Here is a 21969-nt window from a genome sequence, read left to right as displayed (position 1 = left end):
CATTTTATTACATCAGAGCTCAGGTTACGGAAAAATACAATTGGACTGGTTTGTATATATTTATTTACTTCATTTATCCTCTTCCTGTTTCCCTGTTGGGGACCCAAAGTAGCTTTACATTGTTCTCTTCTCCTGCACCGTATCCTAACAATGACCCTGTGAGGTAGGCTAAGCTGGGTGTGTGTAATGGCCCGCTTCAGAACATGTAGTTTTATTTAATCAGTTTTAATATATTTAATTATTTATTTAATCGGTTTTAATATAACAAAACGTTAGTGGTCATCTCTGTTAGAAACTATCTTCTCTCTCTCTTTAAAAAAACAATAACACGTTTGAGCTTTCGTGAATACTTCTGGTAGATCACAAGCCTCAATCCTCAAACTGTTTCCCAGTGGTTCTTTCTGTTTCACCTTGTTGTATCTAATTAAACAGCCTAATCCTGTCTCTTCTGGTGAAATAGTGGATAAGATCTGATGCAGGAGGACAACTTGCCCTCTTGCCATAGCACAGTGTAGTATTGGTTTCATCGTCTGTGCTGAAGTGATAGTTTGCATGCAGCAAGTACTAGCATCTTCTCAGAGTTTCATTTTCAGTAGAAATACTTGTAACAGAAAATGATTTGGTGTTTGGAGGCTGATTTAGAATTTAGTTTACAATTTCTGTTGCATATGGGGAAATGTTTGATTCTATTCTACTGTGTCACTTCCAGAATCAATCCTATTGGTTTAATTAATACATGAAAAAATACTTGAATCTAGGGGAGAGGGGGGGGGTCACTGTTTGAGACTGTAATATTGTGATATATGAAATATATGGATATTATCCTAAGTTCTAAGCTCTGAAAACAATTTTAATTTTAAATACATTATTTGTAGTGGCAGTTGTGTAACATAAGCCAAGGGCACAGTATGGACTAGATTCCCCCCCCTCTTCCATAAATGAGGCTGTAAAAGGAGGATGTGCTTTAAAAAATGTAAGCATAACAATCAAGCCAAGAGTGCAACTGATGTATTTGGGTCAACAGCAGACTAATTTACATCATGTTTAATTTTTCAGACCTTGGTCACAGCGGATTGGGAGACCATTATGAGAATACTCACTGGGGACAGCAGCCCACTTTCCGAAGTGAAGCCAATTGCAGCTGGGATAAAGTGATAATAGACAGGACTGACAAGGAAGCGTGGCCTTCCATTACAGGAACTGAGACTGAGTCTGCCTCAGAATGTACTACAGACACTGACTCTGCCTCCAACTGTGGCTCAGAGAACAGTAGCATGGCTACAGGGAGTGCCCAAGGCAACTTCACTGGACATACAAAGAAACCTAATGGCAATAATGGCGCCAATGGAGCACTCATCCAAAGCACTTCTAACCAGAGTGCCCTTGGAGTTGGTGGAGCAAATGGAAATGCAGCCAGAGTGTGGGGTGTTGCCACAGGTTCCAACTCTGGCTTAGCTCATTGCTCAGCCAGTGGTGGGGATGGAAAGATGGACAACATGATTGGAGATGGTAGAAGTCAAAACTGCTGGGGTGCTTCCAACTCAAATGCTGGCATTAATCTTAACCTTAATCCCAATGCCAATCCAGCTGCCTGGCCTGTACTTGGACATGAAGGAACTGTGGGAACAGGCAACCCTTCTGGTATTTGCAGTCCAGTCAGTGCCATAGGTCAGAACATGAGCAACCAGAATGGGAACCCAGCGGGCACCTTAGGTGCTTGGGGAAACTTGCTGCCGCAAGAGAGCACAGAACCACAAACGTCCACTTCTCAGAATGTGTCTTTCAGCGTACAACCTCAGAACCTTAACACTGATGGACCAAATAACGCTAACCCCATGAACTCTTCATCAAACCCTATCAATACAATGCAGACAAATGGACTGCCGAACTGGGGCATGGCTGTTGGCATGGGGGCCATCATCCCACCCCACCTGCAAAGCCTTCCTGGTGCTAATGGGACATCAGTTTCTCAAGTCAGTGGGGGAAGTGGTGAAGGAATGGGCAATTCAGTGTGGGGGATATCCCCAGGTAATCCTGCCACAGGAAACAGCAATTCTGGGTTCAGTCAGGGGAATGGAGACACTGTGAACTCAGCATTAAGTGCTAAACAAAATGGATCCAGCAGTGCTGTGCAAAAGGAAGGAAATGGAACAAGTGCTTGGGATTCAGGTCCTCCTGCTGGACCTGGAGTCTTAGCATGGGGCAGAGGCAGTGGCAACAGTGGTGTTGGTAATATGCATTCTGGTACTTGGGTTCACCCAACCCGCAGCACCAGTAATGGTGTTAATGGTGAATGGAGCAAGCCCCCAAACCAGCATTCCAATAATGACATCAATGGGAAAGGATCAACAGGGTGGGATAGCTCTGCTGTTAACAGCCAGAATCCTGCCATGCAGCAGGGCAATGAACAAATAAACTCTTGGGCCAAAGCTGCAGCATCTGGCAATGCAAGTAGTGAAGGAAGTAATGATAGCAATGGAAGTCAAAATGACAGCAGTACGGGAAGAGAGGGAGCTGGAGATGGTCGAAGAAGAGAAAAAGGGATGATAGACCAAGGGCAAGTCCAGTTGCCAAGGAGTGATCTTGACCCAAGAGTTTTGTCCAACACTGGATGGGGACAGACTCCTGTAAAACAAAACACCGCCTGGGAATTTGAAGAATCTCCAAGATCTGAACGAAAGAATGACAATGGAACTGAGGCCTGGGGTTGTGCAGCTACTCAGCCTTCAAATTTGGGGGGCAAGAATGATGGGTCCATCATGAACAGTACAAATACCTCTTCAGTATCTGGGTGGGTCAGCTCTCCACCTGCAACAGTTCCAACTAATACAGGTTGGGGCGACAACAATAACAAACCGCCAAATGGCCCTGGGGGATGGGGAGAGCCAGCAGGTTCTACTGCTGTCACTAATGCTGCTGCTGCCAAAAGTGGCCACACTTGGAGTGGGACCACAAATCAGGAGGACAAGTCGCCTACTTGGAGTGAACCTCAGAAACCCAAATCTCAAAATTGGGGAGATGGACAAAAATCAAGTCCAGGCTGGACTTCAGGGGGTGGAGAATGGGTTGATTCTTCATCTGTCCCTGGACACTTGGGAGATGGGAAAAAGAATGGGTCTGGATGGGATACTGACAATAGATCAGGGTCTGGTTGGAATGATACTACACGTTCTGGGACCAGTGGATGGGGAAATGGCACAAATAGCAAGGCTAATACAGGTACAAACTGGGGAGAATCTTTGAAACCCGCTCCCCAACAGAACTGGGCTTCTAAATCCCAGGACAACAACTTGAGTAATTGGGGAGGAGCTGCTTCTGTTAAACAGACTGGATCAGGATGGGTTGGTGGGCCAGTGCCAACCAAACAGAAGGATAGTAGTGAAGCAACTGGGTGGGAAGAGCCCTCTCCACCATCCATTCGGCGCAAAATGGAGATTGATGATGGTACCTCAGCTTGGGGTGACCCAAATTACAATAACAACAAGACTGTAAATATGTGGGATAGAAACAATCCTGTAATCCAGAGCAGTACCACAGCTACCACCACTAGCACCACAATTATCAACGCAAACATGGCTGAACCTCAGCCACCACACCAGTCAAGTGCCCAGTCAACCCGGTCCCCGCTGCTTGGTCCAGGTAGGTTACCACTTTTTTTTTTCTCAAAATAAGTATTGTATACTTGAACAGATATTTTTATTGATCATTATATAAATGGTATTTGTGCACCTTATTTTATAAGATATGTTCATATTTAATAAGAATAAGATATAATTGTGTGAATTATTCATTTACATTAGAATATGTCACTTTATTTTCATTTCACAATTAAAGCACACAGAGCAGATTGAAACCTGGATTAGGGTTGTGAGATGAACATTTCAAACGTAAAGAATGATTCGCAAAAAAGATAAATGATACAGGCCATTTGGTACTAAATAAATTGGTGGAATATTTTTGGAGTACAAATACATATATTCATGCCAGTTTCTTCCACTGGAGCCATAGGAGATACAAAGAAAGAACAAATTCTAAAATTATTTTGGTAATTGGTCAGAGATTCAGAATCCTTGTTTTAGAATGGGTAAAACAACGTAGATGTCTTTAAAGTTAGAACATATCTATTTAATATAGATATTTTGGTGTGTTTGCTTGTTTGTTTTATGTTTTAAAGCAAATCTGAAGTTTGCAGAAACATCTTCTGGTCTGTACACAGCCGCATTGTGTGGATTTTTTGATCCATACTCTGAGGCCATTGTTCAGAACTACTGGTTACTGTATTCTGAAAGGATTGTGTATGTGTGTGTGTGTTTGTATATGTATATATCAGCCTAACTGTACTGGGGACAACTCACCTACTCCACCCTCCAGCTCCTGGACAGATTGGGTCACTGGGAAGCTGCTGGGCAGTGGTTGTTGTTAGGTAACCAAAATTGGCTTTGTCAGTAAAAGGCAGGAGAAGGAGGCTCTTTCCAGGCCCATTTTGGCTTTTGAGGGAGAACTCATTGGGCCAGTCCTGACCAGGGATGCCAGTTCCAGGTTGCTGGGAAATTCCTGGAGATTTTGTGGTGGAATCTGTGGAAGCCAGAGACCCCAGTCGAATATAATGCCATAGAGTTCACCCTCCAAAGCAGTTATTTTCTCTAGGGGAGAGAGATCTGTTGCCTGAAGTTCAGTTTTGATACCAGGAGATTTTCAGGCTCCACCTGGGAGTTGGCTACCCTAGGCCTGGTTGCTTGCTGCTGTTCATCAGCAACCCTCTATGACAACCAGTGTGGCATAGAAGTTAGGGTTTCAGAGCAAAGTCTGCCAGACCCAGGTTTTTGCTGTGGAAGCTGACTTGATGATTTCAGACCAGTCGCAGACTTCAGCCTAACTTACCTCATAGGGTTGTTGTGCAGATCAAAAGGGGGATGTAAGCTGCTTTGGTCCTCACTGTGGAGAAAGGCTGTCGTTTTCCTAGGTTGAGGCCATCTCATCTTTTACCTTCCCCTTCTTCTTTTGCCTTCTGTCTTTCCTAGCATCAGGATCTTCTCCAGGGAGTGCTCCCTTCTCATTTGGTGGCCAAAGTATTTGAGCTTCAGCTTCACCATCTGACCTTCCAGGGAACAGTCTGGAAAAAATACCTCCCCCTAAATACATAGGATCTTTATTGCTGTCAGATGGCCATCTAGCCTCTGTTTAAAAACCCCCAAGGAAGGAGAGCCCACCACCTCCTCCTTAGGAAGCCTGTTCCACTGAGGAGTTGTTCTAATGGTCTGGAAGTTCTTCCTAATGTTGAGTTTAAAATTCTTTTAATTTAATTTCAACCCATTGGTTCTGGTCCTACCTTCTGGGGCCACAGAAACAATTCCGCACCATCCTCTATATGACAGCCCTTCAAGTACTTGAAGATGGTGATCATATCAGCTGTCTCCTCTCCAGGCTAAACATGCCCAGCTCCTTCAACCTTTCTTCATAGGCCTTGGTCTCCAGACCCCTCACCATCTTTGTTGCCCTCCTCTGGACCCGTTCCAGCTTGTCTCTATCCTTCTTAAAATATGGTGCCCAAAACTGAACACAATACTCAGGTGAGGTAAAGCACCATCACTTCACGTGATCTGGACACTATACTTCTGTTGATACAGCCCAAAATTTCATTTGCCTTTTTAGCCATCGCATCACACTGTTGACTCATATTTCAGCATATGATCCACTAAGACCCCTAGATCCTTTTCACACATATTACTGCTAAGACTAGTCTCCCCCATCCTATAGCCATGCATTGGATTTTTTCTGCCTAAACGCAGAACTTTACATTAATCCCTTTTAAAATTCATGTTATTGGTTTTAGCCCAGTTTTCCCGCCTGTCAAGGTCATCCTGTATCCTGTTTCTGTCTTCTACTGTATTTGCAACCCCACTCCGCCCCCCCCCCCCCCCGGAATTTAGTATTATCGGCAAATTTAATAAGCATTCCTTCTATTCCTTCATCCCAATCATTTATAAAGATGTTGAACAAAACAGGTCCCAGGACAGATCCTTGAGGCACTCCACTTGTCACTCCTTTCCAAAAGGATGAGGAACCATTCACAAGCACTCTTTGGGTGCGATCTGTCAACCAGTTACAGATCCACCTAACCATAACAGGATCCAAACCACATTTTACCAACTTGTCAACAAGGATAATATGCGGAACCTTATCAGAAGTCTTACTGAAATCAAGATAAATGATGCCTACAGCATTCCCCTGATCCAGCAAGGTAGTCACTTTCTCAAAAAAAGAGATCAGGTTAGTCTGACATGACTTGTTCTTGAGAAACCCATGCTGGCTCTTAGTAATCACAGCCATCCTTTCTAAATGTTCCAGGACTTACTGGTGATTTGTTCTAAAACTTCTCCAGGTATAGACATTAAGCTAACAGATCAGTAGTTACCCGGATCCTCCTTTTCCCCCTTCTTGAAGATGGGGACAACATTTGCCTGCCTCCAATCTTCCGGCATCTCTCCTGTTCTCCAAGAATTCTCAAAAATAATAGCCAGAGGCTCAGAAATTACATCCACAAGCTCTTTTAGAACCCTTGGATGCAGTTCATCTGGCCCTGATTTAAAGAAACTAGGTGTTTATGCACTACCCCTATGCTGATCCTAGGTTGGAACTTCGGTTCTAGGAAAAAAGCAGAAGGGGGGAAAGCCCAGAGAAAAAAGCCCATGGACATAAATGCTCACAGGAAAAAAGTCCGCATGGAAAGAAGCCCACACGGAAAAAAGTCCTCATGGAAAAATATGTAAAGCACCATAGATGTTTATAATTGTGGAATTGGGTTGCCATGGAAAGGGGAATAAGGTTGCCAAGTCCAATTCAAGAAATATCTGGTAACTTTGGGGGTGGAGCCAGAAGCAAGGTTGTGACAAGCACAATTGAACTCCAAAGGGAGTTCTGCCCATCACATCAAAAGGGACCATGCTCCTTTTTAAATGCCTTCCCTCCATAAGAAATAATGAAGGATAGGGGCACCTTCTTTTGGGGCTCATAGAATTGGACCCCCTGGTCCAATCCTTTTAAACCTTGGAGGGTATTTTGGGGAGAGGCACTTGATGCTATGCTGCAAATTTGGTGCATCTACCTCAAAAAAGCCCCCCCCCCCCCAAGAGCCTGAGATACTAGTGGATTAATTCTCCATTATGCCATTTTTTTAAAATTAATTCCAACTATGTTTATTGATTTCTTCCTTGCAGATACTTGCCAGAGTCAGTCCTGCTTAGCTTCTTAGATCTATGAGGCCTTAACGACTTCTGCTATTTAAGAAAGAGAAGCGATCACAGAGCAGGCAGTAATTTGCCTAACCCCAAAACCATACATTTTGACATTCCTGAAAAGTATAGGCAACTGATACTTCACGATTCTGGTGTGGAAAAATCCAGACAGAATTCTGGTTTTAGGTGATAGAGATCTTATGCTTGAATTAAACAAAGATACCATCTATGGAGATGGCACCTTTGATAAAGCGCCAAATATGTTTTACCAACTGTACACATGGCATGGCAAGGTGTGTAATTCATATCCACCAGGTATTTACATTTTACTTCAAAAAAATAGCATGGACACCTATAACAGAATGAAATAATGAAGCTATTGATTCCAGATAAACTGTTGTGGGGGCACAATGCTCTTAATTCCTTAATTAGTTTGGTGTAGTGGTTAAGTGTGCAGACTCTTATCTGGGAGAACCGGGTTTGATTCCCCACTCCTCCACTTTAACCTGCTGGAATGGCCTTGGGTCAGCCGTAGCTCTGGCAGAGGTTGTCCTTGAAAGGACAGCTGCTGGGAGAACCCTCTCCAGCCCCACTCACCTCACAGGTGTCTGTTGTGGGGGAGGAAGGTAAAGGAGATTGTGAGCCGCTCTGAGACTCTTCGGAGTGGAGGGCGGGATATAAATCCAATATCTTCATCATCTTCTTCTTCTTCCATTTCAGTCATCCCAGTGTGTGGTCTCTATTTGGTGGACTGCAGAGGGACCTGGCTTGTCACAAACTAACATTGGCTAATACACAGGCAAGTCGCCTAGAGATAGAAAAGAGGAAATATGAGGCACTACATTACATGGTTGCCACTTCTGTGCAACAATATGAGCCAGGTGGAAGATAAATTTAGTTGGTTAAAGAGATTGGCTAATTTGCAATGAAGAATTATATCTGAGTTATTATTGTTGTTAAATAATTGTTGCTTTTACTATTAGCGTTAGATAGTCTTTTGTCATGGTCACTTGGTGTACACAATGTATTAACATTTAAAAGTTTGACAAATTGTAAATAAAGTTAAACAATTTAATTTTATTTAAATATGTATTTCTACGCAGAGTTTAATTTCATTATTGTTTTTCCTATGGTGCTTTACATATTTTTCTTTGGGGGCTTTTTCCATGTGGGCTTCTTTCCATGAGAGGTTTATTTCCATGGGGCATGTTTCCATGGGGGCTTTTTTCCTGTGAGCCTTTATGTCCGTGGGGTTTTTTATTTGGGATTTTTTCCTTTGGGATTTTTTTCCAGTTACCGGAACTTCATACCCTCATTATGTGTTCTGTTTTTGCCATGTTGAGCACTGTTTCCCTCAGAAGACTGAGGAAAAGTAGGAATTGAGCAGTTCTGCCCTCTCTTCATTACCTGTTGCAATTTCACTTTCCTGCCCTCGCAGTGGGCCTACCATGTCCTTGCTCTTTTTCTTACTCTGAACATTAAAAAAGAACCCTTTTTTGTTGTTTTTAGCATCTTTGGCCAGCCTAAGCTTCTACTGAGCTTTAGCTTTCCAAACTTTTTCTCTACAAGCGCTGGTGATTTGTTTATATTCATCCTTGATTTTAAGGCCCTCCTTCCAATTCCTAAAGGAGTCTTTTTTATTTCTCAAGTCTTTAGAGAGCTGTTTATGGAGTGAACTCAGCTTCTTTAGGTTTTTTCCATTTTTTCTTCTCATAGGAATCATCTGTGATTGCGCTTTCAGTATTTCACTTTTAAGAAACTCCCACCCCTCTTGAACCCCCTTCTTCCTAAGTATTTCGGACCATGGGATTTTACTTAGCATAAGTTCTAAGTTTATCGAAGTTTGCCTTTCTGAAGTCCAACCTATAAGTCTGACTACGTATAGCTTTTCCCTTCTCCAAGACTGTAAATTCCAAAATCACATGGTCACTACTGCCCACTGTTCCAACTTCTTCAATCAATTCTTCCTTGGTGAGAATCAAATCCAAGATAGCAGATTCCCTTGTTTCCTTCTTCACTTTCTGGAGTTAGGCATTTAACAAAGTCTCAGAACAGAAAATCTTTTCAGCATTCTTAAATGTATTTTTTATAAATGTTGTAAGATGTAACCGTGAAAAATCCTCATCAAAATACATCCACAATGCATCTAGTGAAAATGGAACACAATATCTGGAATAGACAATGCCTATTTTGGATGGATTTTGATATGAAATTTTCTTGATCGTAACTTAACACATTTATAAGAAATACAGTTAAGAACGTTGACAAGTTTTTCTGTTTCAAGGCTTTGTTTCACAGAGGTTTTGTGCCCAACTCCTTCCCCGCCCATCCATGTTACTCACTTTGTTGCCAAATCTCCAGGTGAGGGCTGAAGATCACAGAATTACAACTGCTCTTCAGATGGCAGAGATCAGATCAGTGGGGGGGGGGCACTCATCCAGAGCCTCTTTCTAGAGCCTGTGATATTTTCCCCGACAATAAGCCTTATTCATATTATGATCATAATGGGCCAGTTCTGAAATACCATGATGGAGGAGCAATCCCATCTACCTTATTGAAAACCCCATATGAGCTGTGACATCATCACTAGTGCCTAAATAGCATGCAAATTGATTTTTTTTCTGTGATTAGATACTTGAGTAGAAGCTGCAGTTCACATAGGAATGTAGGGTGAAAATAAAGGATTGGTGGTACTCTTACACCATACTTTTCAGTGCTGTCCCTTCATGAATTGCAAATCATATACAAGATCTTATATTGTTATTCAGATAAACTGCAGTCTAATAACAAAAGATGAAAAAAAAAATTAAAACCCAGTAAAATAATATAGTAAATTAGACATGGAAGTCTTTTGAGTAATTGAAATGTCCCTAATGATCAATATATTCTGTTTTCATTTCTTTTGGAAGCCACATTGCTTACCTGTCTGCACATATGTATGATGCAATGTGGTATTTTAAACTATTAATTGACTCAGAATTGAGTATTTATTTCTGTTATCCAGCCCAGTCTATTATTTAGGAGGATTGTTTTTTACACACTGGATATAATATCTCTTGATATATTAGCCTCCCTTCTAAATGATCTAAACATAAGTAGACCTCTGCTGGATCAGGCCAGTGGTCTGTCTGGTCTAGCATCTTGTCTCACGCAGTGGTCAACCAGTTCCTCCAGAGATCCAACAGCAAGTCATAGAAGAAAGTTGCCTTCTGGTACAGTTTAGTTGTAGTCGTTAAAAGCAGAGGACTGTGATCTGGAGAATGGGGTTGATTCCCCCTTCCTCCAAATGCAGCTACTAGTTGATCTTGGATCAGTCACAGTTCTCGCAGAGTTGTTCTCTCAAGAGCAATTCTCTCTTTTAAAAAATGTCAACACTACAACAACACACCAATGTTATATTAGCAATTACAGAGTTAAAATTTCTACAAAATTAAAATTACCATTATCATCTTATATAAATCAACATTAAAAGAACAGTGATTACTAAAAGTATATGGGGAATCTACATTATTTAAGTTTTTTCCAAAACTGGGTACTACTTACTAATTATCTTGGTTGCCCTCTTCTTTACTTTTTCCATCTCTGCAATGTCTTTTTTGAGATATGATGACCAGAATTGCAGACTGTATTCCAAGTAAGGCCACATCAGAGATCTATACAAGGGGATTATAATATCAGCTGTTTTATTTCCAAATGCTTTCCTAATAATCCCCAACATAGAGTTTGGCTTTTACACTGCTACGGCACACTCAGGTGACACTTTTATTGAGCTTACTGCAACCCCAAGATCTCTTTCACTCAGTCTCAGTAAGTTCAGGCCCTAGTAGCATATACTTGAAGTTGGATTTTTCTGTTCCAGTTTGCATCACCATACTCTTACTAACATTGAACTTCATTTGCCACATCGTTGCCTACTCGCCCAATTTGTGAGATCTTCCTGGAGCGCTTGACAGTCATCATTGACTTTCACCATCCTGAATAATTTTGTGTCATCTGCAGACTTGGCCACTGCATGCTCATCTCCAGTTCCAGATCATTTATGAACAAAATAAATAGTTCTGGCCCCAGTAGCGGGACTCTACTATTTCCCTTTGTTTTGAGAACTTGTTGCTTATTCCTACTGTTTGCTTCCTGTCGTTTAACCAAATTTTAATCCATACAAGAACTCTTAACATACTCCATCAAAAGCCTTTTGAAAGTCCAATTATTTAATGTCTGTCGAGTCACCATTAGCTACGTGCATGTTCATTTTCTCAAAGAACTCCAAAAGGTGGGTGAGGCAGGATTGCCTTTTGCAGAGCCATGCTGATTTTCCCTCAGCAGGCTTTGTTCCTCTGTGTGCCTAATAATTCTGCCTTTGATTACTGTTTCTACTAATTTGCCTCAGACAGATGTCAGGCTAGGTGACCAGTAACTTTCTGGTTCTCTTCTGGACCCCTTTTAAAAAAATCAGTGTAACATTTGCTACTCTTCAGTTTTCTGCTACAATGGCTAAATTTAGTGATAAGTTACATATATGGTTAGTAGATCATCAACAATAGTTCCCTAAGAATTCTTTGAGTGTGTGCCATCAGGATCTGGAGACTTACTGGTTTTTAATGTTTACAGTAGCTCAAGAACTTCATCTCTTATCACCTCAATTTGACTCAGTTCTTCAGACTCTCTATCTGAAAACAGTGGCTGTGGTGTTGGGTACAAGCCCCACGGTTTTCACAGTGAACACAGAAGGAAAAAAATTCATTGAGCTTCTTTGCCATCTCTCCATCTTTCTTTAACAAACCTTTTATTCTTTGGTCATCCAAAGGCCAGCTGCTCTCTGGCTGATTTTGTGCTCTGGATTTATCTTTAGTCTTTTAGCAGTCTGCTCCTCAGATTCTCTTTTTGCATGCCTAATTACTAACTTACATTACTTTTGTCTATTATGTTCAATTCGTTCCACTTTTAAAAAGAAACCTCTTTGCTTTTTATGGCTTCCTTGACTTGCAGGCATTTTTTTAGACTTGGCAGTGCTTTTCCTCACCTGTAGAATGCATTCTATCTGCAACTATATAGGCATAGCAAATGGGATTCCTTGCAAGTGGGATTCCTGCCTCTCATCCTATTCTGTTTTCTTGCTTCTCATATTGCATTTGCCAAAATATAGCTCTTCCTTGGGATGTAAGAAAAACTGTGAAGCATATTATCCATCTTAATTATTTGTGCGGACCCTTACACATTCCATGATATCTGGGGCCTTGCTTTTGAGGGAGTATTTACAGCATCCAGTTCTTAGCATGTAACTGAAACATGTAGACATTTTGTTCCTCTCATGCTTTTCTCCAACTGCTGCAATGACTTTTCTTTGTGACTCCACTTGTTTCTTCTGCTGCTAGCAATTCTGCCTGTGCAAGATTAATATTTTTTTCAAGGAACCTTTACACATGAGAATATCACAAGAACCCAGCCCAAGACTTATGAGTTCCAAGGAGTCACCTTCTTTTTAGTTTCCCAATTATAATGAAATAGGGTATGTATCGCCAATTTATTATCAAATAATGAAAATATCACTTATTTATCTACTTCCTTCATTTATACCCTGCCTTCCTCCCGAATGAGGACCTAAAGCAACTTACATCATTCTGTTCTCTGTTTTTACCCACACAACAGCCCTGAGAGGTAGGTTGAGTTTAAGGGGTGGCTTAGAATCACCCAGCAAACTTCCACCATAGCATTAGAACCCAGGTTTCTTAGATCCTAGTTCAACCACTACATAACCCAAGTATGTTATCATTTTATCAAAGGCAGCCCGATCCTAACTTGCGCAGCTGGACGCTCAGGCGTGGGCGTAGCTCCGGCACCACTAGTCAACTTCCTAAGGCCTTTTGCACATTCGAGCACAGCCGTGGGGAGGGCCTTCATTCCGGATGTTGCTGCAGATGGATGCTGCGGCCGCCTCTTCTGCATCTCCACCCCCTTGGACATGGGGAGGGGATGTGAGCAGATCCAGGGTCCGCAGTAGGAGTGAGGCTGCCATAGTCGACTGTGCGGGGATGCCCTCTGAAGGTCCTCCACAACATGGTCCGCCAGAGTCAACAGTGCAGCTACCTGCAGAAGGGGATGGGGTCAGCTGCTGCTCCGACTCCACAGTGCCACGCAGTCGCCCATAGCCACCCACACACCTGGAGGGGCCTCATGGCGCTCATCATCCATGGTCAGATGGAGGCCCACGATTGCAACATCCATCACTTTATCATTTGATGTGTTTCCCTGGCGAGCTGGTGCTTTGTAAGGCAGGTCCTGATGGGACCATGCTGCCTGGGGGCTCACAGCCTGGCCAGATGCTGCTCCGGAGGTGCTAGGCAGGCACTCTCCCTCCTTGGCCACCAGTTGTTTGCCAAGACAGCCTCCCAGCTCCGAGTCTCCCATGGAGCTTGTGGCAACCCTCAAGAAGTCCTAGGAGTCACCTGGGGGAGGAAAATGATGGGACTGTCAGCACTTGCAGACCCCATGGTGCAGCGGCTTCCAGAGTAGCGGAAGTATACGGGGAGCCATACTCGACTCCCGCATAATGGGCCCCAATTGGATTCGGCTGTATGCGATTCTGTATACAGTCGAATCGGGTGATTCGGAAGTTGATTCGGTTCGGCCGAACCGAATGCACACCCTTACTAACAATATCATGCTTTTGCTGCAGTTTGAAAAATATATATATAAATATTCCTTTTCCTGAAGTACTTTCTATAAAGTGTTGTATAGTGATTAGAGTGTCAAACTAGCAGCTGGGAGACCCAAGTTAAATTCACATTCTGCCATGAGAACTTGCTAGGAAACCTTAGGCTAGTAACATAGCCTAAACTACTTTTCACAATGGTTGTATGGATAAAATGGAAGAGAGGAGAACAATGTGAGCTGCTGTAGGTTCCCAGTGGTGAGAAAGGTGGGGCATAAGTGAAGTAAACAAATCAGGGAGTTGTTTTGGGGAATCGGCAGTCAGCAACACACAAGTTTCTACTTAAAGATTTTACAACAACTATCAATGATCCTCTGCACTTTTTGCACCCAATTTGATCTCTGGAGAACTTGACAAACTATGGGTGTCTTAATTCATTATTGTTTTATTTGTAATTACAAGTAATTTGCCAGGGCATGAGCTCCCTCGTTGGGCATAATAATTTACAGAACATTATATGACTCAAAACAGAATGTCTTTAACATAATGACTTTTTACATTATGGATTGGCAGCAATTAATCATTATTACATTATGAATTTACATTATTAATTATAGACTGGCAACAATTAATTATAATTTTAATTTAAAGAGTGTCCAGGGAAACTGGTTTCTTTTTTACTTAATAAATGAATATCTGTTTCATTGGAAACTGCAGTATTGGGGCTGAGGTTAAATGTATTGTTGCAAAAGTCGGAAGCTCTTTAAATAATGCATTGTGGCTTCCTTTCTGATATTTAATGGTTCTCTCTGACAATGTATATTTCAGTATGTGAGTAAAGAATGGAGGTAGAAATGAGGCCCTTCAATCCAGCTTCCTTGTACAAGAAACGTACAGCTAGTAGTTTGGCTGATTATTTGCAAAAAAAAATCGGTATTCTCTGATATTCCTGAATCCCAATACCAGTATGGCATTTGGATTTAGGATTCTTTTTAGAAATCCTGAATATTTTTGGCGCCATTATACTCTAAGGGGGACCATTATAGTCAGTGGTCCCCATAGAATATAATGGAGAATCGATCGGGATATCTGGGGTTTTGCAAGGGGGGGGGCTGGGTTTTTTGAGATAGAGGCATCAAATTTGCAGCATAGCTGCTGGAGTCTTGCCTCAAACACCCCACCCAAAGTTTCAAAAATATTGGACTAAGTGGTCCAAAAAACTATACAAAATTTACTACCATTCAGCTTTGTGTTGTACCTTGTTATAATTGCCATGGTTTACTCCACAAAGCTAATTTTAAAGAAAATAAAGGGGTTACAGAGAGCATTTTGCCAGCCAAATCCAGAAGGCTTTTGCATCTGCTTAGGGAAGAATATTGATGGGCACAGACCCGAACCCAAAGTAAAATCTGGCCCGGACTTTACCTTGTTCGATGTTCGAACAGTTTGGTTCGAAAGTCACATGTTGGAACCAGGAAGTCTCCGAACTTTCTGCTCGGTTCGGAACCTCTTGTGCACTCTTGGCAAAAGTGGGTATGAGTGGGATATTTCCAACCATCGAGGGACCAATAGTGACAGTCTGAAGATGACAGGCAAGTCTGATTTCCAATGACAGGCACTGATCTGACTTCCTCAGGATTTGGGGGGGGGGGATGTATATAATCACTGGAGGCACATTCTTGTCCTCTGTTTGCATCTAGTTTTTGCAAGTCTTGTTCTTCTTGCATGTGAAAGAATATCTTTTGGTGGACTGAAGGGGGGGAATTATTGGGGTGGGTGGAGAAACATGTTGAATCTCCTGGCCTCTAAACAAACTGCCAGAGTAAAAGCATCAACTCTATCTTTTTTCTCCTTTCCTTGCATTCAGGGTTAGATTTCTCTCCCTCCCCCCCCAGTCTTTTCCTTTGCTGTGAGGAGTGGGAAATATGGATAGGTTTTTTTCATTTAAAACATTGTTTTGATTTGATTTGGGGGTGGACTGTTCACTTTTGCGGGTTCTGAAAACTGCCCTTTTCTCTGCATGCTGGCTGTGGCGTCCCCTTTCTGCTCCTCCAAAAAGTACCCCGTTTCTTCCTGCATAGCTTGAGTCTCTGCCAGGGGGGTATCCTCTCCCACTCAGGCACCCAAACTACCTACACATTTTTGGGGGGGTTGGCTAACTGCTGTCTTCCCTGGCTGTGGGGTCCCCTTTCTGCTCCTACAAAAAGCACCCTGTTTCTTTCTGCGTTGCTTGAGTCTCTGCCTTGGGGATTTCCACTCTCCTCTCCCACTCAGGCACCCAAACTACCTACAGCTTTCTGGGGGGCCTGGCTAACTGCCCTCTTTCCCGGCTGTGGGGTACCCTTGCTGCTCCTCCAAAAAAGCATCCTTTCTCCTCTGCCACATATTCCTACACATTCCCGTAGCTAGTCCACCAGTGCCCCCTCCCACAGCTGTACAGAGAGTCCTAGTTGCCAGGCTTGGTTGCCCTGTCACCTTCCCAGGTAGGATGGAAGGCTTGGCCCCAGTCAGTCATCATGTCACCAGAGCTGTGTGGCTTGTCCCAGGAAGACACAGCCACCTGCAGCCATGTGTGTGGTCCCTGTGGAAGTACTCTGGGAGTCTGATGCCTGTAGCTTAACCAGGTCCACACTGTAATGTCTCAAACTGATGCTGGACAACTCCCCCCAAAAAAGTTTCCTGGATGCACCTGGCTTGGTGGTCAGCTACTTGGATCCCCCCCAAATCTGACATGCATGTAACATGTGGGCCATGTGGAGGGTCACCCCAGGGAGGAATTGTGTGCGTTGAAGGCCTCTAGCTCACCCAGGTCAGTTTTTGTCACTTCTGAACCAGCAAAGGTGACTTACCATTGAAAAGCATTGCAGTGAATGACTTTTTTTTAGGGGTCTGTAACTCACACACACACACACCCCGCCCGAAGTCCAATGTGGACCAAACTTGGTGGGTACATTGAGGAGAGTGATCTGGAGACAACCTGCCATTTTGGAGCTTCGAAGCCCTGTGGAGGGCTTTTTAAAAACCAGACCAGTTCGCAAACTGGTTCATGAACCAGGCTATGGTTCAGTTTGCGAACTGGTCCGGGAACCGGTTCGGTTTTGTTCGTGAACCGAACCAGCATTTTCTGGTCTGTGCCCACCCCTGGGGAAGTTAAGGACTGGCTTGCTTCCAACACACTCACTGAATTGTAACAAGAGGCTGATAAATTCCTGAGGAAGACTTTGAAAAATGAGACTGTATCCAGGAGCTCACTGAATGGACTTTTCTTTGTGATATTGTAAGGTTGTGCTTCTTTATAATGTGACAAAAATTCTGTAAGATTCTTGATAAAAGTTTTACTAAATGTGTTAGCCAGCATATCACAGTGTGTGTTTGTTTCTATGGCCACTCTCTAGGATCAGAACAGCAGGGTTAAAGACCACCAGACACCCTTCTGCTTTTTTTTAGCTCTCATCCATTAGGGCTATCCAGGGCTTTCTTTGTAGGAAAAAAACAGCAGGAACTCATTTGCATTTTAGACCACACCTCCTGGTGCCAAGTCAACTGGAACTGCGTTCCTGCTCAAAAAAAAGCCCATGGGCTATCACTAAATGCCAAAAGTATTATTAGCGTTACTAGTGCCGTAAAATCCCTCACTATAATATATTTATTATACATTATCCTCATTTGGAATCTTTGGGGGGGGGGGGGAGAAGAACATTAAGCTGTCAGGTTTTATTTTCAAGTTTCTGTAATTTTCTTTTTCACTAAGAGTAGCTTTTTAATCTTCCTGGAATCATGGGAGCCAAATGGAATAGTAGCCATATGGGCTGGTGGGCTGCAGTGAGGGGGGCGGGATGGGGGCAAAATTGTTCTCTTGCCTTTTCTGTCATTGTAACTCTGTTCATGGAAGAGGCAGGAAGGGAGATTTCACCCCCTTGCCCCTCTTGGGGTTGCCAATCCCCAGGTGGAGGCAGGGGATCCCCCAGTTTGGAGGTCCTCCCACCGCTTCAGGGTCATCAGAAAGCTGCGGGGGGGGGGGGGGAATGTCTGCTGGGAACTCTATTATTCCCTATGGAGACTGATTCCCATAGGAAATAATGGAGAATTGATCTGCATGTATCTGGGACTCCGGGGGGGGGGGATGTTTTTTGAGACAGAGGCACCAGTTTGTCAGTATAGCATCCAGTGCCTCTCCCCAAAATACCCCTCAAGTTTCAAAACGATTGGACCAGGGGGTCTAAATCTATGAGCCTCAAAAGAAGGTGCCCCTATTCTTCATTCTTTCCCAGGGAGGGAAGGAATTTAAAAAGGTTTGGATCCCTTTAAATGTGATGGCCAGAACTCCCTTTGGAGTTCAATTATGCTTGTCACACCCTTGCTCCTGGGTCCGCCCCAAAGTCTCCTGGCTCCACACCCAAAGTCCCCAAATATTCCTTGAATTGGACTTGGCAACCCTGACCCCTCCTCATTGCAGCACACTGACCCACATGTCTACTACTCTGTGTGGGTCTCACAGGCCCAGGAATCAACTTTGCCAGAGTTGAAAGGACTGCTAGGGAGAGGGGAAGGTGAGGAAGATGTGCAACCAACTGTTTGTGGATTGTTGAATTCTGTCCACAACTTGAAATATTCATCTTTGTCGCACAGCAGGGGACCAGGGAGGGCCTTCTACTAGCTGCCATCGCTATGGTAAGGGTCTGTCTGGGAAGGCCCAGAGCACCCACCCAACCCCTGTATCTTCTTTATTAGCAACTGCCTTTTAAACATGACCAAAAAGATGTGAGGACCAAGCAGTTTAACAATAACCAAAGGTTTATTATAAGTGCTCAAAACAGTAAGTGGGTTGCAAAACGTTTAGTGCACAGTGAGTATAGAAACACAGCTGTAACAGACTCAGGCAAGTTAGCCTGGAAGCTGGGAACAGCCTTGCAACAATTGGCCGGGCTGCAGCTATGGAAACGAGAAGGTAGCAAATTGAAGGGGCTTGCAGAAAGAAAAAACGCCTCAGAGTTTTAGTCTGGAGTTGGGGCTCGAGTACTGAGTAGTGTGAAGACTGGTACTTAAGCTGGTCAGTTGTGGTGTGAAGCAACTGGACAAGGAGCTGAGAACAGCCAGTGGGCCTGAGTTCCTTGGTAGATAGAACTAGGCTAAGCTTCTGAGTGAGAGAGTTATTGGTCGGAAGGGGGTCACAGCCAGAAACTCTCTGTGGGGTTCTGTCTGCACAACACGGCAGAATACTGGTATAAAATGAGAACACTCCAATACACAAATACTGTGACTGGATTCTTGTGGCTAGAAAGGGATCCCAAGAGTCAGACTAGGAATCTAGCTGGGACTGAGGCACACCAGGAGGCGAGGGGCTGGTTAGAGTACTCAAAAACGTGTGAGTCCAGCGAGCTAGTGTGTATGCTGTAAGGGAAAAGTTATTTAGCACAAGCCAGGAGTCCTCAGTGTGTGTGGAAAAGAGTGAATGTTAGTTTATGATTTGAGAAGCCAGAGCATAGCGCGATACCATCACCTCTGCAAAGCGTTTCTAGTGCCCCGTAGTCACTGCCTGCCTGTCCGAAACTTTTGGTATTTATCTAAAGCCTGCCTGTTTAGATTATCTCAGCCTGACAAACTTCTGGTGATCAGAGATTGTCTTTTCAGTTAAACTTTTGCCTGCCAACTGATTTGGTTTTAATATCATCCAATTAATATTATTTTAACCCTCTTCCTTGCCTTTTGTGAACCAATAAATATTCTTTGTGGTTTTTGAAATTTAAAATCTGTCTGGTGCCTAGTTTACTTTAGTTCTGACAGGATTTCTGTGTGTGTGCATGAGGGAAGGTGACTTGGGAAAAAATGATAGTGGTCATCCTCCCAAGCTGACCCCGACCGGTTCCTCCCAACAGCGAAGGTTGGTACAAAGAAACAAAAAACCCTGACACAACTACATAAACATTCCCTTCTTCTAACCTCATTAGATTCACTCACCCTCCGTGGATAAGGGATTCCCTCCTGCAGCCTTTTTCAGAGAGAACTACCCTGTCTGCAGCTTGGCCTGTTTATGCTTTCCTCCTAGGTCCCAGCCCTCTGGGCAAGTTTTCCCTCTAAAACTTCTTTTACCGTCAGAGGGACAGAAGAGATCCTGGGAGATGTAGGCCCTGTAGCTACTTCTACGCAGGCTTTCCTGGAGTCTGTAGGCCTCACCGGGATCAATGACAGTCTTGGAAATATAAATATCTCCCGGTCCTTAGAGCAGTGTTTCTTCATTAGGGACCCTTCCACAAAAGTTGGGGCACATTCAGAACTTTGAAAGACAAATGGGAGGCATCTGGGATTTATGCATCCCTTTCTTCTCATTTGCAATGGCAGCTGGCAGAGAAGAGTTGCTTTATCCTGCCAGACCCTCAGTTTCTCCTACAGGCCCTTAAAAAGTGACATACAACAAAGGAATCAGATTTTATATATGACTGTGTCATGATCCTGGGTCTAGTTAGGCCTGCAGGCCCAGGGAAGCCTGCTTAGGAGTACTGGGAACAGCCTACATTTCCCAAGATCCCTTCTATCCTTCTGATTGGGTAGCAAGGGTTTTGGAGGGAAACAGACCCACAGAGGGGAGGGGCCTGGGAAGAGAATATATAAAGGCCAAGCCCAGGAAGTGGGTGTTCTTTTCCTAGGAGGCAGAGCTGAGGAAGAGCTGCTGCCAGGGAGAGACCCTCACCCTGTGAGGTAAGATAAGTAGGCCCAGGTCTGACTGAGACAGTTAGGGACAGTAAGTTCAGACGCGTTAGGGCATTTGTTTATTTTCCCCTTCACCCATTTACTGTTTTATGCACCTTGGTTGTTTAGCACTGACTTTAAAATAAACCTCTTTGTTGTTCACTCTGCCTGGTCTTCACGCCTATTATTGGCCTAGGCTACAGGAGGCCTGAAGGGCTTAGGAGGGTACTCCGGACCTTCTCAAGGGGAACCCTTAACCCAGAGTGGTGGCAGCAATTGAGTCGTGACAGGCTGATTGCCATCAGCCTGAAGGTTCTCGTTGAATATATGCCTGAGGTTTGTTTTGTTTTGAATGTGTATGTCATATACCTCTGTAAGTAAAAGTTGTCTTGTTAGGAGTGCTGGTTTTAATTTTCTGTTTTCTTTTATTTGTTTACTTCTTGCTAGCTTTTTTGCCACTGCAGATCCTCCTAGGGTCATTTCCTGGTTGATGCTGTCTTCACAATGCCCATTCTGCCATAGCACAGGCTTATTTCTTTTTCTGACAGCTCCAGCATTATGGAATACCCTCCCCAAAGTAGGGTTGCCAAGTCCTCTTCAAGCCCCAGTGGGGGACATTCGCGCGTGACAAAATGACGCCACCCAGAAGTGATGTCATCAAAATGGCAGCACGCACATGGGCAGCTCTAGGCATTTCCGGGGAAACTCTATGGTTTTCCCGGGTGCTCTAGCCATTTGGGAGGTTAAAACTCTATCGTACCTATTGTACCATAGCGTTTTCCTGGAAACGCCTAGAGTGGCCCCGCATGCATGCCGCCATTTTGATGATATCACTTCTGGGTGACATAATTGCACCAGCAACGCAGGGGGAGGTTCCCCCCGCCAGCCCAATGTGGGTTGGCAGGTTGGGAACCTCCGGGGTGGGGGGAATCCCCACCCGGACTTGGGGCTTGGCAGCCCTACCCCAAATAAATATTGAGGGGCCTCTATTCTGTCCAGCTTTCATAAGAAATAAGACTCTTTTGCATTTGGCAGTTAATTTCATAAGGTGCACATTATTTTGAGGGAAAGTTATATAGTGTATTTTTCGTGTCTTTTAAAAATTATTTTAATTGTCTGGTTACCTACAGGTTAAGGATCTTTTTTGTGTGGGAAAGAGAACATAAATATTTAAATAAATAAATGGGGGAGGGACTCAACGATGCTGATGTATATGGGAGGACAGCAATTGTGTGTTAAAGGTTCATAACCACTGCCTTATGGCAGGGCTTTTTTTAACAGGAATGCACAGGAATGCAGTTCTGGCTGGCTTGGCGTCAGGGGCGTGGCCTAATGTGTAAATGAATTCCTGACCGTAGGCGTGATGTCATGAACAATGACAAATCTGCCTACACATGG

At 43.6% G+C, this 21969-nt stretch overlaps 1 protein-coding gene across 8 annotated transcripts in view; it reads left to right on the top strand.

The window, feature by feature from the left end:
• The window catches only part of TNRC6C (trinucleotide repeat containing adaptor 6C), a 297145-nt gene that overhangs the window by 195700 nt on the left and 79476 nt on the right, over positions 1–21969 (top strand). For all 8 annotated transcript variants that reach the window (XM_060252964.1, XM_060252971.1, XM_060252969.1 and 5 more), the window contains one exon: positions 1057–3639. In XM_060252964.1, the coding sequence (XP_060108947.1) occupies positions 1057–3639 (2583 nt within the window). The remainder of the gene's footprint in view (positions 1–1056; positions 3640–21969) is intronic.

This window comes from Heteronotia binoei, chromosome 13 (genome assembly GCF_032191835.1).
Source record: "Heteronotia binoei isolate CCM8104 ecotype False Entrance Well chromosome 13, APGP_CSIRO_Hbin_v1, whole genome shotgun sequence".
Classification (NCBI taxonomy): Eukaryota; Metazoa; Chordata; class Lepidosauria; order Squamata; family Gekkonidae; genus Heteronotia; species Heteronotia binoei.
This window is presented reverse-complemented; position numbering and strand designations above follow the sequence as displayed.